Genomic DNA, 13,632 nt, shown 5'->3' on the forward strand with positions numbered 1-13,632 from the left:
CTGCGTGGTGCCATTGCTGGTGGCTGCTCTCCTCTCTCCCCGTGGTATGGCCTGGGATGGTCATCAAGGCCTTCCCCATCTGGTCCTGGCTACCATCCCAACCTCACCCTCCTATTCCGTGCCCCCTGCTTCCTGCTCCTGCAGCACTGTTCACAAGCACCAGATCACAGACTCTGTGCATATGGGAAGCAGCTTGGTGAACTTCTAATTATCCTTCGAAACCCACTGCTCCTGGCCAGCCTTTCCTGACCAGTCCTCTTAGTCCTCTTACAAAATGAATGACTCTTTGCTCAGCATGGCCTCTTTATTTCCATCTATATATATGTAAGATGCAGCACCACCTAATGTGTATGTCATACCACGTTGTCTTGTCTTTGCTTATATTCGTGTCCCCACCTAGCATGTCTGATTCATGCGAGCACCCCCGGGGCCCCAGCATGATGCCTGGAACTGAATAGTTGGATTATACTTACAAATATTTGCTGGGTCAATCATGGCTACATCTAAACTAAGTGTGCAAAATGCTGAAGTTGTAATTCCTTCTCTATGGTTCCCCATTGCCATTACCCCATGACGCCTGCAGTGCTCTGAAAACGTCACTCTGCATAGATCAGGGCGAGAGCTGCTCTCTGGCTAAACAGACCTCTGCTTTCTGGTCGGGTGTCCTGTCAGTTCCTGGGTTCTCCGGATGCCCCTGTGGCTCTAGGTTTTCATTTTCATGTTGTGGGGGACGAGCAGCCTACGCAAGCCACAAAGGCTGAGGGAGCAACTCTCCAAGAAGAAACTGGAGGACTGTCACTGAAAGGGGATGTGAATCCCAGGCAGGCCCCAACAAGTAAGGACTCTTTATGCCTGGGAAGAAGCAGCCACCTGTGGCCTCCACTGCCCAGGCTCCCTCTGCTGCTGACCCGAGACTCAAGCTTTGCTGCTTCTGAGTCCAGGACCTCAGCGGGTGTTCCTGCCACCGCCTGGCCCCAGTCACCAAATGCACAGGCTGGGCTGCTAGGCTTGTCTGGGGTTTTTATTTCCAATTGATCACTTACAGGTGAAACCTGCCTCAGCGGGAGGTAAACATTTTATTTCTATCCTGACTTCTTTAGATGATGAAGAGCGGCAATTTGCCGGTGTGTGCTGAAGACCAAGTCTACTTCTTGTCCTGTAGGTAATTACCAGTACCTGATCCTCACAGAGAGTGTCTGGTTATGTCTCCATTTGGATGAGGCTGGCTGGATGTTGTGCTTGATGCTTTCATTACTTCTGTCAACAACAGCTGGTGATGAGGAGCCGTTTATTAAAACTTCAGCTCTGGAAGGAGAAAAAAAAAAGGAAGAGGGTAGACATGATGTGTTAGCAAGCCGATGACAAGTCTAATAGTTTTGTTTTTGCACGGGCTTGAATGTAAACTTCTCCAGAAGAGCAAAATTGCAGTTATTACCTGAGAAGAGAAGGAAGTCTATTTATCTTCCAGTAATGCACAAACTCTGTCCCTCAGGTATAACCTACATACATTCTTGGAGACAGGAAGGAGGGTGATAAACCTATTTTTCTTCCCCCGCCCCCAGTGATTTTTTTTTTTTTCCTGGTAAAACCTCGCAGTCACTGTCAGAAGAGTAATATTTCTTATTCAAGCTATTGATAAGAAACTCTACAAGAAGCAGGTATATGAACCACAAAGTATCAAATCATGGGCTTCCAAACTTAAAGAGAAAACAAGAACTCATACCAGGACAATGTAATTGTAGCCTGTGGCTTCCCTCTCCTCCCTGGCGGCCCCATCACTCTCTTGAGGGTAACTCTGAGATGCTCCTTGAAATATAGACCTTGTTACACAGTCATCTGTGCTGTGTCTGTCCCTCATAGGAGACTGTAAGCAAGGGATCTCCAGCATTCACTTTATATTCCCTAGTGGTCTCACATAGCAGGTACCTGATAAATAAGTATTGTTGAATTTAGGTTGAAATCGATCCTGGGGGAGCCTTGGGTGAATGAAAGAACTGGCTGGCTTCATATTCCCTGGGTGGATCATGATTCTGGGTAAACACCCCCTTTCCTTCTGACTCAGGAACACCAGGTATTATAGGACTGGCTTGAATTTAGACGCTTGAAATCTATGCTAGTAGATTTCTATAAACTGGGTTACAATTCTATCTTTGAAGGCAGTGTAAGAGTCAGCCGGCTTGCTGCCGGATGCACACAGATGTATGTGGGTCACATCCAAAGTTCTTTTTGTCTGTGCTGACAGCAGATTCTCCCAGTTAGAATAAGTGGATTCGTGATGACAAATTCTGAAGCTTTCAAGAGTTCAAACCAAACATCTATGTCCTCTTCATTTATCTTGAAACAGCCAAGTTAAAAAAGATGAAATCCTGTTAGTGAGTTCTAAACCCGACGCTCTACTTTTTTTTTTTTTTTTTTCTGGAGACAGAATCTCACTCTGTCGCCTAGGCTGGAGTGCAGTGGCACGATCTCAGCTCACTGCAACCTCCCCCACCCAGGCTCAAGCAGTTCTCCTGCCTCAGCCTCCTGAGTAGCTGGGATTACAGGTGAACGCCACCACACTCAGCTAAGTTTTGTATTTCAGTAGAGATGGGGTTTCACCCTGTTGTCCAGGCTGGTCTTGAACTCCTGACCTCAGGAGATTTGCCTGCCTCAGCCTCCCAAAGTGCCGGGATTACAGGCATGAGCCACCATGCCTGGACCTACTTTGACTTTTGTAGGTAGAGAAGGAATTCTTTTAGGGGTGCATGTTGTCTCACATGTTCCCTTCACCCACCCACCTCCATTCCTCAGTATTTCTGACTCCTGGCTGATATCACTTGTCTTGAACTCAAATATCTGTAACTTTGCAGAGGATAGAGAATTGATGAGTTTTGAGTAAGGCAGAGGAACTCTTCCTAGCATGCAGGCTTAAGGGAGCTTCTGAGAGGGTACACAAGACCTAACCCTTTGAAATTTTTACTGTTTTCATACAAGAAGCAGAGGGTACAGTGGAAAGATTTTATAGGCTGTGTGACTGTGGGTCAATCATTTTACCTCTCTGAGCCACAGATTGCCCATTTATAGAAACAGGGTGTAGAAGAGACAGATACCCATCTTGTGAGGGTCTGGAATTTTCAAAGGAGCACCGATGTTTCTGGCATGACCCACTGGCTGCCACCTCATGAGGTTCTAGCAGGAGCTGGCATTGCTGCATCCTTTTGGTACACCAACTTCTATGCAGACCACAGGCAGGGGCACTGACCTCAGGGACACAGAATTAGTGGCTTTGCCCAAGCTTCGTTGAAGCCTACCTCAGTAGGTAAGTGCGTAGGCATGCACAACAGAAATGCTTTAACGTTGGTGATGAGGAGTTATCGTCCTAAGAGGCTAGCTGATGTGCTCATCAGAAATCAGTGATTGGGCCCTGGCATCTCATGGCTTAAAGTGGGTTCAGTCTAGGGCGATGCTTCTCAGAGACTGGGGCACATGGGATGGCACCAGGCTCTCAGGAAAGAAGGAGCTGCAGAGGAATTCTATTGTGGATACTTGGAGAGGGGACCTGCTCGGAAACCTCCAGGAAAGGTTTCCAGACTTCTCCAGGACACAAGATGGTAAAGGTTGGAAAGGGAGAGAGATAAATGCTGGTGTGGATAATGATAAAATTCCATTTCTCTCTCCACCTTCCAGGGTGAATTTGGATGGCATCTTGCATAGCCCATTATGGTCTTAAGAGATTTTAACCCTGGCTCAGTTGCAGTCTACCTTGGTGGACTTGGAAAAGTCACTTCAGATTTCCAACCTTCTTATCTGTAAAATAAAGGGGATGGATTAAATAACTCCAGGGTCCACCTCGGTTCACAGGTTTTACATGCTCTGTGCTGCACAAACATGCTGGATTGGTGAGTTGAGGTATTCCTCTTCAATGAATGTGTTCTCCTGTTTCCAGTCCCTTCTCCATTTCCAAAATGACACTAGAGGTACATCTCAGGCTTAAGTTGCTTCACCTCCCAACTCCTGAACTTCACCCCCAGTGATCTTTTTTTTTTTTTGAGACGGAGTCTCGCTCTGTCGCCCGGGCTGGAGTGCAGTGGCCGGTTCTCAGCTCACTGCAAGCTCCGCCTCCCGGGTTTATGCCATTCTCCTGCCTCAGCCTCCGAGTAGCTGGGACTACAGGCGCCCGCCACCTCGCCCAGCTATTTTTTTGTGTTTTTTAGTAGAGACGGGGTTTCACCGTGTTAGCCAGGATGGTCTCGATCTCCTGACCTCGTGATCCACCCGTCTCGGCCTCCCAAAGTGCTGGGATTACAGGCTTGAGCCACCGCGCCCGCCCCCCCCCACCCAGTGATCTTCTTATGATGCCACAGATATATCCACAGAGGTAGTAACAAGCATCAAATAAGTACCTTTAACATATCAGGTGCTGGGCTAGATAGATCCTTATATTTGGTGGTTCTAATCCTGAAACACTCCACAAAGACACTGCAGTATTATTCTAATTAAATGGGCGAGCCAAGGCTTAGAGGGGTAAAATCACTTGCCTAAGGCCCTGGCTAACAGACACCGGGGGTGAAGCCAGGGCTGCCTGGATCCCAGGACTGTTTTTTCCACTTCTCATACTTGATTAATATGAGACTGTGGCCCCTCAAGCTACCACGAGGACTTGGGCTTCAGGGACAGGATCTTCTTTCTCCAAAACGGGGCCATCATTTCCTAATAGAACAGAGAGGGACTTAGGAGCACATGGCCTTCTTTCTTTCTGTCATATTTGCATTTCACCTGGCATAACACAGGCTTCATTGATAGCTCCAAGGTGGCTAAGAGGTAATTAGAGAGCTAGAAGCAATGATGTCAGGGACCGAGGGAACAGTTTCTCCAGTCAGTCATGCAGAGTCAGGGACAGATGTACTTCACAGGTCTCATACAGAAAAGAGATCTAAAAAAATATGGAAGGGCAAATAATAGATGATCCTCTGCATCATATAGACATCTTATTCCCACAATGACCAAAATAGGATATTTAGAAAGCAAAACGAGCCCCTGATTTTGAGTAGTAGCCTTTGTTTACATCATATAACTCGGCACTTCCTTCCACTGCTCCTTAAGCTCAGGCTTGTAAGACTACAGGTCATAGCTATGGGGCACTTGTCATTGATGGAGAATGGGGACTTAGAAGCATGGTGTAGCCATAGCCGGGGGCAAGCCTGGCTTTGCATGCTCTCCTGCATCCAGCTGTCCCCTGGCAATGACTGTTCTGCACCATTACATGAAGTAGAAATACTCAGAATTTGGAGCATACGTTCAATAATCGGGGTTAACATTACTGTGTTGACTCCCTAAATATTTTAAGAGGTCTCAGCAAAGTTTCTGAATGCTTTATTTTCCATCTTAACCTCCTGGACAAACCATTTACCACAATGAAATTGAGTGAAAATCCTGGTTCCCTTCAGGGTCTCCATTGCTTAGCAAACATGCAAGTTTGAGTAAGCTCATTGGCGTCCTAGGCATTGCAAAGTGGGTGGGCTCTTTTCCAGAAAGTGACTCTTACCCATCTGCATTTTCCATCTCTGCAGCCTCTAGACCTTGGGCCATTTCATGTGATCTTCCATTGACAGCTCCCCCCAAAAGTGATTAAGGAAATGCAAAGCCAAAGTGAAACCAAACAGATCTATTTGCTAAGTAAGAAGGGCACCATCCAGCAAAGAAGAGAAGCAGATTAATAGCTGCCTTACAGCAAAAACAAATGAACACAAAATCTAATTTACAAACCTATTAGATTTGCTATGTAAGCTGTTCACAGCTGATCTGATTGTACCTCTGCCTCCCGAATTCCTGCAAGACAAAGGAAATGCATTATTTATAAACCCAGCGCATCTTTGCAAAGCCCTCTTCAATTGCCAGGAGATCCCACAGCCCACCAGGAAAACTACAGAGGGAGGAAGAGACCTCATTCTGGACTCTCCAGAATGGGCAAAGTCCTGGCCCCAGACACAGCCCAAACATTTTGTAGGGTGTAGACTTCCTGGATCCTCCCCTGCCTCCCTTCCCACTTGAATATTCTTCCAATTAGTACCCAGGTTCTCATTTGAGACCCGCATTTAAGACAGCAAATAAACTCCCTGGGGATTAGTCTCCTCTGGTGAATCCCACAGGATAGCAAGAATCAACATGACTCAGCATCTGCTCTAGCATGACTCAGCACCCACTGGCTGTCTTCTCTGGCTTTCACTCACATGTAGTGAGCTGTTGTCCATTCCATTCTCTCCAACTTTGAGACTCCAGAAATTCAACAGAGGCAGCAAGGTTAACTCAACAGTGCCTCCATTCAAAAGTGATTGCAATTTGCTCTTTGGTGGCAAAAGAAATAGTATTAAGTGGTGTCACTCTGCTAGGAAGTGAGAAGAGTGTATGTGTGTCATGAGATCCCTTGTTTCTTCCTCTGTAGGATAGACTTTTGAAGTAAAAGCACTCTAAGGTCCTTTCCAGTCCTACTCTCTATTTGGTTCTGCCAAATCCCATTCTGTCTGGCCACATGGTTTCATCCCACTTCACTGACACATTAGGCGTGGGGAATGGATAAATACATGTGCCTTGAGAAGCCCCCACTTTTTGCCCTGCATGTTTTAGAAAAGTTGTACGTGAGATTCATTATTTTTATTAATTAAAAAATGATGGGGTATGCGGTTTGGGGAGGTACTCGGTGCTTTTCTCATTTTTTAAAGTTCCATTTAGCCTTTCAGTCAAGGTGTTAGCGGACTCCAAAGAAATAATTAAAATCACTGGGGAAGCTGTGTATTGAAAGGAAACCTTGTCATTAAATGAGAACACTGCAGGGGGAGTTAGTACCTATCCACACACTGGTTATAAGTCTGGATTTTTGTACCTGATTTCCTTAGGATTCGCATACTTGTATATATCACATTGTGTGTGCACACACATGTGTGTGCATGCTTATATGTACATGTCTTTTCCAGATAAATTGTCTTTTCAACATTATTTGGCAACAGGCTATATTCACCCATTTCATAGGCAGATAACCAGACAACAGAAAGGGTATGATGACCTACCCAGTTTCTCACTTTAGTTCTCCTTTACTTAAGGTTCCAAATTTCATCACTACAAATCTAGTTCTCAATTACAAAGAGTATCACTGGGTCTTCTCATTTTAATTTGATGCCTAATATTTATTTTTGTCCCTCCTCATTTCCCCTTGGAAATATCTCCTTGGGATAACAGCATTCTTGTACTTCCACGTTGGGGTCTGGGAATGTTGGGTCAGCTCCCGTCCTGTAACCCACATTCATCTGGGTCAGGTCCCAAGGGCACTGCTGGATGTGCTATGGCCCATGGGTCACTGTCTGCTCGCATGCCCCCAGCTGGACCCTAGAACTCCTTGCGGGGAGGGGAGACCTGCTAGGTCAGACATTAAGTCAAGCACAGTAATTCAATAAATGCTTTGGAATGGTTGGTTAATGATCTGGTGGTGAGCTGGGAGAAAAACAGTTGAGTGTTACCTTACTCTAGACAGAAAAAAATTGATTTAACAAATGTTTCCCAAACTTTAGTAATTTTCAGATCCCTATCACCAGTTTTTCATATTTATCAACTGCACGCACTATTATCCACTTAAATTTTAAAACAGACCCATCTTTAAAAACTTACCCTTACCCTAAGCAATATCCTCTGTGAAATACAGGTTTGATGTCTTGATTACAAAGTTATTAATAAAAACCCTACACAACCATTACCACAAGAATATTTATCAATAGAATTCCTAAAATCATCTTACATTATCACAAGGAGTACCATGGGTACCTGCACCACCCTCTGAGAAAGATAGAATGAAACAGTTAATTTTTTTTTTTTCTGAGACCGAGTCTACCTTCATCGCCCAGGCTGGAGTGCAGTGGCATGATCTGGGGTCACTGCAACCTCTGCCCCCTGGGTTCAAGTGATTCTTGTGCCTCGGTCCCCCAAATAGCTGGGATTACAGGCACCTGCCACCATGCCCAGGTAATTTTTGTATTTTTAGTAGAGACAGGGTTTTGCCATGTTGGCCAGGCTGGTCTCAAACTCTCAGCTTCAGATGATCTCCCCACCTCGGCCTCCCAAAGTGCTGGGATTACAGGTGTGAGCTACTGCACCCAGCCATCCTGGCCAAAACAGTTGAATATTTAAAGAGGGAAACCCACAAGAAACTGGAAAGAACAGAGAAGAGGATATTCATCAAATCTTTGATAAGAGCTTAGAAGTGTATGGGAGGGACTTCTTAAATTTAGAAGAATGAGAAGAAATTACCAAAAAAAAAAAAAAAAAAAAAGTCAACAGATTTAACTTTATAAAAATCCAAAATTTGGCTTGTACTAAAAGCAAACCTCAACTAACCAAACCCAGTTTCTGTCATGAAATCTAAGGTGGCTCTGGATGAGGATAGCAACATATCTAAATCATTTATTTTCTTATTCATTCAACAAAAATATTTTGAGTAATATTATATTTCAGGCTTTGGCCAAGCTAGACACATATAGTCCCCATGCTCGTGGAGTATAGCTTAGGAGACAGTAGGGATGCATTAATCTTTTTTTTTTTTTTTTTTTTTTTTTGCCAAGTGCCCAACCTCCCCCCAGCTTTATTAAGACATAATAGACAAACAAATTAGACAAATTATGTATATATACTATGTGTAACATGATGTTTTGATATCTGTATACATTGTGAAATAATTAAATGAAGGTAACTAACATATGCATCGCCTCACACACTTACTTTTTCTTTTTGAGATGGTGTCTCGCTCTGTCACCCAGGCTGGAGTGCAGTAGCCTGATCTCGGCTCACTACAACCTCCACCTCCTGGGTTCAAGCAATTCTTCTGCCTCAGCTTCCCAAGTAGTTGGAGTTACAGGTGCCTGCCATCATGCCCAGCTAATTTTTGTATTTTTAGTAGAGACAGGGTTTCACCATGTTGGCCAGATTGGTCAACTCCTGACCCCCTGATCTCAGATGATCTGCCTGCCTCGACTTCCCAAAGTGCTGGGATTACAAGTGTGGGCCATCGTGTCTCGCCCATACTTACCATTTTGTGTGTGCGTATTAAGAACATATAAGATCTACTTTCTTGGCAATTTCAATTACACAATACAGTATTATTAACTGTAGTTACCATGCTGAACAGACCTCTAGAACTTACTCCTCCCGTCTGAAACTTTGTACCCTTTGCCCAATACCTCCCCTCCTCACAGCCCCAGTCCCTGAGAGCCAGGCTTAGAGGAGACCAAATGCCTTGAAATAGCTGGTTCCAGCCTTTCTCTTCTCCTGCTTCCAGCCGGGTCCTGGAGAACATCGAGTCCTGCTGACTTGGGATACTACAAATCCATGCACTTTTTCCATGCCAGTTCTTACTCAAACTCAGGGGTTCTCGACCTCGGCACTGGACATTTTGGTGGAGATATTTCTTTGCTGGTGAGCTCTTGTTTTCTGCTTGATGACTCTCAGAAGAGGAATCCCCCATGCCTCAACCCCGGCCCCACTAGCCCGCCCATCCACATCACCTTTCCATGCAAACTCCCTAACCCAGCATCGGTGCCTCCCTTCCAAACCATCCCAATTTTCAATTCTCAGCCACCATTTCCTTTTTTTCCCAGAGCACTCAATTCTATTACAGCATTTGCCACCTTCTTCTCGTATTTAATTACTTCATGGAATCGCGGATGGGAGGCTTTACAGAAATCTTGTCATTTACACAATCTGAACTCCTCCTCATACAATCGAAGAGACCAAGGCCTGGGGATTTGTGTGTCAGGTTCAGCTTCCTCCTGCGGGCCACAGTAAAGTGTAAGTCCTTGGGTGGGGTGGGGGTGTGTTAACCATGTCTTTTATTTTCTGTATTCCAATGCTTTGACATTCGGGGCTTTTCTGACCCTGGAGAAACTGCCCCTCCCAGGGTTAGCCAGTTTCTAGAAATGGCAAACGACTGTCCTGGGAATGCTTCTGTCAAATTGCAATCTTGAATCCACGCCCCTACTGTCTCATTTATTGGGGGCCAGTATTCCCCTACCCTGATGTAGGGCCAGGTATTCCCCTACCCTAATTACCCCTGGCTAGGTACCATGCAACTAGCGACAGCTTCTACCCTGCAGAGCCTGCTGAAATTATTCAAACTAGCCAATCCTAAACCTGCTCTGGCCCCACCTTGCCCATTCTTTCCTGTGCAAACCACAATAAAGGCTCTTGCCAGTTTCCCCCTCCTCCTGCCTCCGGACCAACCCCAGTAACTCCTTATGTAGAGCCCCGTGATGTGAGTATAACAAACTGTCTTCTTCCTGGCAGTCATCGCTTCATCTGTTGGCCATGACATATGTAAATAATAACAGAACCTATAGTAAAACAGGATAGAAGCCTGTCTTGTTCACTTTCTTAGCCTTGCACAGGGCTTTGCCCCATTGGGACTCAGGAAGCAAATCAAGAGTTAAGCGGGGGCTTTTCTTCTAAAGTCGTCCCTGCAGTTTTTGTGCTGTGTTCCCGCATATTGTTTACACCTGTACAAGACACCGCTTCAACTCTCAGTTGTTCATAGGACAGGGAGACTATCATTCAAAGAAACTGGGCTGCAGATGTTTGGCTCTAGAATAAATCACAGGAATTGATGAGGGATTTGTTTTTTCTAATTAGGTTTTGCCTCAAATGTTATTAAAATAAGCTTATATTCCTTGTGATGGGGAACTGCTGATTCCTGCCTTGTTGATTGATAGAAGACGATCGGGTAAGAAACATTTGCTAAAGATAATTCACAGAGTGCTGAAATTGTAGAAACAGAGATGCTTAGATCATCCAAATGAGAAAATACGTGGGGATACACTTTGCACACTATAAAGAACTCTATAAAATAAGGTATACTACTAGTAATAACAACTGTCCGTTTGACCCTGCTACAACATTCTCAACCATTGTAAGGGTAGAGGTTGACGACTTTAAAGGTCTACATTTTAGAATGCCAGTTTTTACTTTGGGAGGCCGAGGTGGGTAGATCACAAGGTCAGGAAATCGAGACCATCCTGGCCAACATGGCGAAACCCTGTCTCTACTAAAAATACAAAAATTAGCCAGGCGTGGTCGTGCGCACCTGTGGTCCCAGCTACTCAGGAGGCTGAGGCAGAAGAATCGCTTGAACCCAGGAGGCGGAGGTTGCAGTGAGCCGAGATCACCACTGCACTCCACCCTGGGTGACAGAGTGAGACTCTGTCTCCAAAAAAAAAAAAAGAATGTCAATTTTTGTTCATACTATGGACATTATATTCTCTCCTCATAGAATCTACACAGTAAACTATGATAGTAAATAAAAATGGTATGTTAAAAAAATGTAAAACAAAATCACACCACACACAGCTGGATCTATTCTAGTGAAAAGCAAGTAGCAAAACCTGAAAACTGCATTTTTGCTTAGCCTCTTCAATCAAGCCCAATCGTTTATTTTTATCTTATTTTTAATAATTTTTTAATGGAAAATTCATAACTGTGTATATTCATGGGGTACATCATGATGTTCTGATATATACACCAAGCCCAGTTGTTTATAGGTAAGGTAAGGTCCAGTGTGCTGGAACCTCCTAGCTGTGTTAGAATTTCCCACGTTTACAGTTTCTCATGGGAGAGTCAGGCTCAGAATGAGCTTTCAGGAGCTGACAATTTTAACTGAGTCTAGACCCAACTTAAACAGGTGATTAGTATTGAGAATAGAAGATGAAACTAAAGCACAATGCATGAATTTGCAGATGGTTCTTCCTTCACATTTTTGGGAGACTACTGAATGCTTTCTTTCAATTTGCACCTTAAAACCACTGGGGTTTATGCCTGTTGACAGCCCAGGAACAAACTCCAAGGACACATGGACAGGAGAAAAGTGAGGAACAGGATGACTTGGGGTCGGTCACGTGACTAGAGCCAGGGCTGTCAATAGTGGTCAAAGGCTTTTGTTTTAAGAATTCTTCCCCCGAATCCCAACTTTTAAAATTGTGGTAAAATACATATAACATGAAATTTACTATCTGCTATGCTTGAATGTTTTGTTCCCTTCAAAATTTATGGTCGAATAGGAAACTTAACCTCCAATGCAACAGTGTTAGGAGGTGGGGCCTAATGGCATGTGTTTAGGTCTAAGGGCTCTGCCCTCATAAATGGATTAATGCCACTATAAAGAGGACTTTTTTCTACCATTCTGTCATGTGAGGACACAGTGGTCCTCCCCTTTGGAGGAGGCAGTGCTCAACATGCCATCTTGCAAGCAAAGAGACTTGGCCCTGTGCTGCTGGTGCCTTGCTCTTGGACTTCTCAGCCTCCAGAACTATGATAAATAAATTTACTCTTTCTAAGTTATCCAGCCCGTGGTGTTCTGTTATAGCAACACAAAATGGACTAAGACAACATCTTAACCATTTTTTTTAAGATGGAGTCTTGCTCCATAGCCCCGGCTGGAGTATAGAGGCGCCATCTCGGTTCACTGCACCCTCCACTTCCTGGGTTCAAGTGATTCTCCTGTCTCAGACTCCTGAGTACCTGAGATTACATGAGCCCCTATGCCTGGCCCATCTTAACCATTTTTAAGTGTACAGTTCAGTGTTGTTAAATACATTCATAATGTGCAACCATCACCTGTCTCCAGAACTTTTGCATCATCTAAAGAGAAACTCTGCACTCTTTAAGCAAAAACTCTCCCTCTTTACATCTTTTCCCCACAACTACTATCTACTTCCTATCTTTGTGAATTTGCTTATTTTAGCTATTTTATGTAAGTAGAACCACACACTATTTGTTCTTTTGTGTCTGGCTTCTGTCACTTAGCATATGTTTTCAAGGTCTCATCTGACACATAGCATGTATCAGAGGATGTGGCATTTGATGCAAAAGTTGATACAGCAGTTCTAAGGAGGCAGAACATCACAGAGATGAGCAAGGAAAGACCCCTCCAAAGTGGTAGTGTCTAAAGTCTTGAGCACAGATAATTAGAATAGCAGTAGAGGTCCTACAAGCTGACAAGTGCTTGACTGGCTCAGGCATTTGCCTGCCCCAGAACTTACTTGGCTAGGAGCTTTTTGAATTTGTTGTCTGCAGAACAACCAAAGGTGCTACCCATCTTCTTTTCCACCTGAGGAACTGGCTGTACTTGGCCAAGTGCTCAGATGGGCAAGGTCAGCCTTGGTTGACCTAGTACAGATCCTCATCATGAGTTTGGCAATGCAAGAATCTTCAGTCACCCCAACACAGTGGGAAACAGTGCCCTATCCTTCGGCCTGGGCCACTTTGCACTTCTGAAGAGATTCCATCATGGGGTCTCTCTGATTCACCTTGAGTAGGAGGCAGTTGCCTGAGTCCTTGTCTGTAGTCTTGGTAGTTCCTTTCCTGCTGGGCACAGGGAGATGATTCCCTGTCACATGGATATAACCTGCACTAGCAGACAGCTGCTGCCAAGTTTCTTAGTTATCCTGGTCCAAAGCATCTTCAGTAGACACCACTGAGTAGCCCTTGATGAAGGACTTGTACCTGCCTACCAACTGGTCAGAAGTGATGTAACTGCTAAGGACATCTGGAGGCTTGAACTTCAAGGTCATATTTCCCAAACTGTAAGAACTAGAGGCTATTGTCCATGCCATTCACTACTTATAA

The 13,632-nt window shown here is 44.6% G+C and overlaps 1 protein-coding gene across 2 annotated transcripts in view; it reads right to left on the reverse strand.

The window, feature by feature from the left end:
* ST8SIA2 (ST8 alpha-N-acetyl-neuraminide alpha-2,8-sialyltransferase 2) overlaps positions 1 to 13,632 on the reverse strand; it is a 75,043-nt gene that overhangs the window by 33,132 nt on the left and 28,279 nt on the right. Inside the window, exons 2-3 of one of the 2 annotated variants that reach the window (XM_023220833.1) lie at positions 5,746 to 5,808; positions 1,177 to 1,305 (exon numbers count right to left, since the gene is read on the reverse strand). In XM_023220833.1, coding sequence (XP_023076601.1) covers positions 1,177 to 1,305; positions 5,746 to 5,808 — 192 coding nt within the window. The remainder of the gene's footprint in view (positions 1 to 1,176; positions 1,306 to 5,745; positions 5,809 to 13,632) is intronic. The other variant, XM_023220834.1, reaches the window with a different exon arrangement.

The sequence above is a fragment of the Piliocolobus tephrosceles genome, chromosome 6, assembly GCF_002776525.5.
Source record: "Piliocolobus tephrosceles isolate RC106 chromosome 6, ASM277652v3, whole genome shotgun sequence".
Taxonomy (NCBI): Eukaryota; Metazoa; Chordata; class Mammalia; order Primates; family Cercopithecidae; genus Piliocolobus; species Piliocolobus tephrosceles.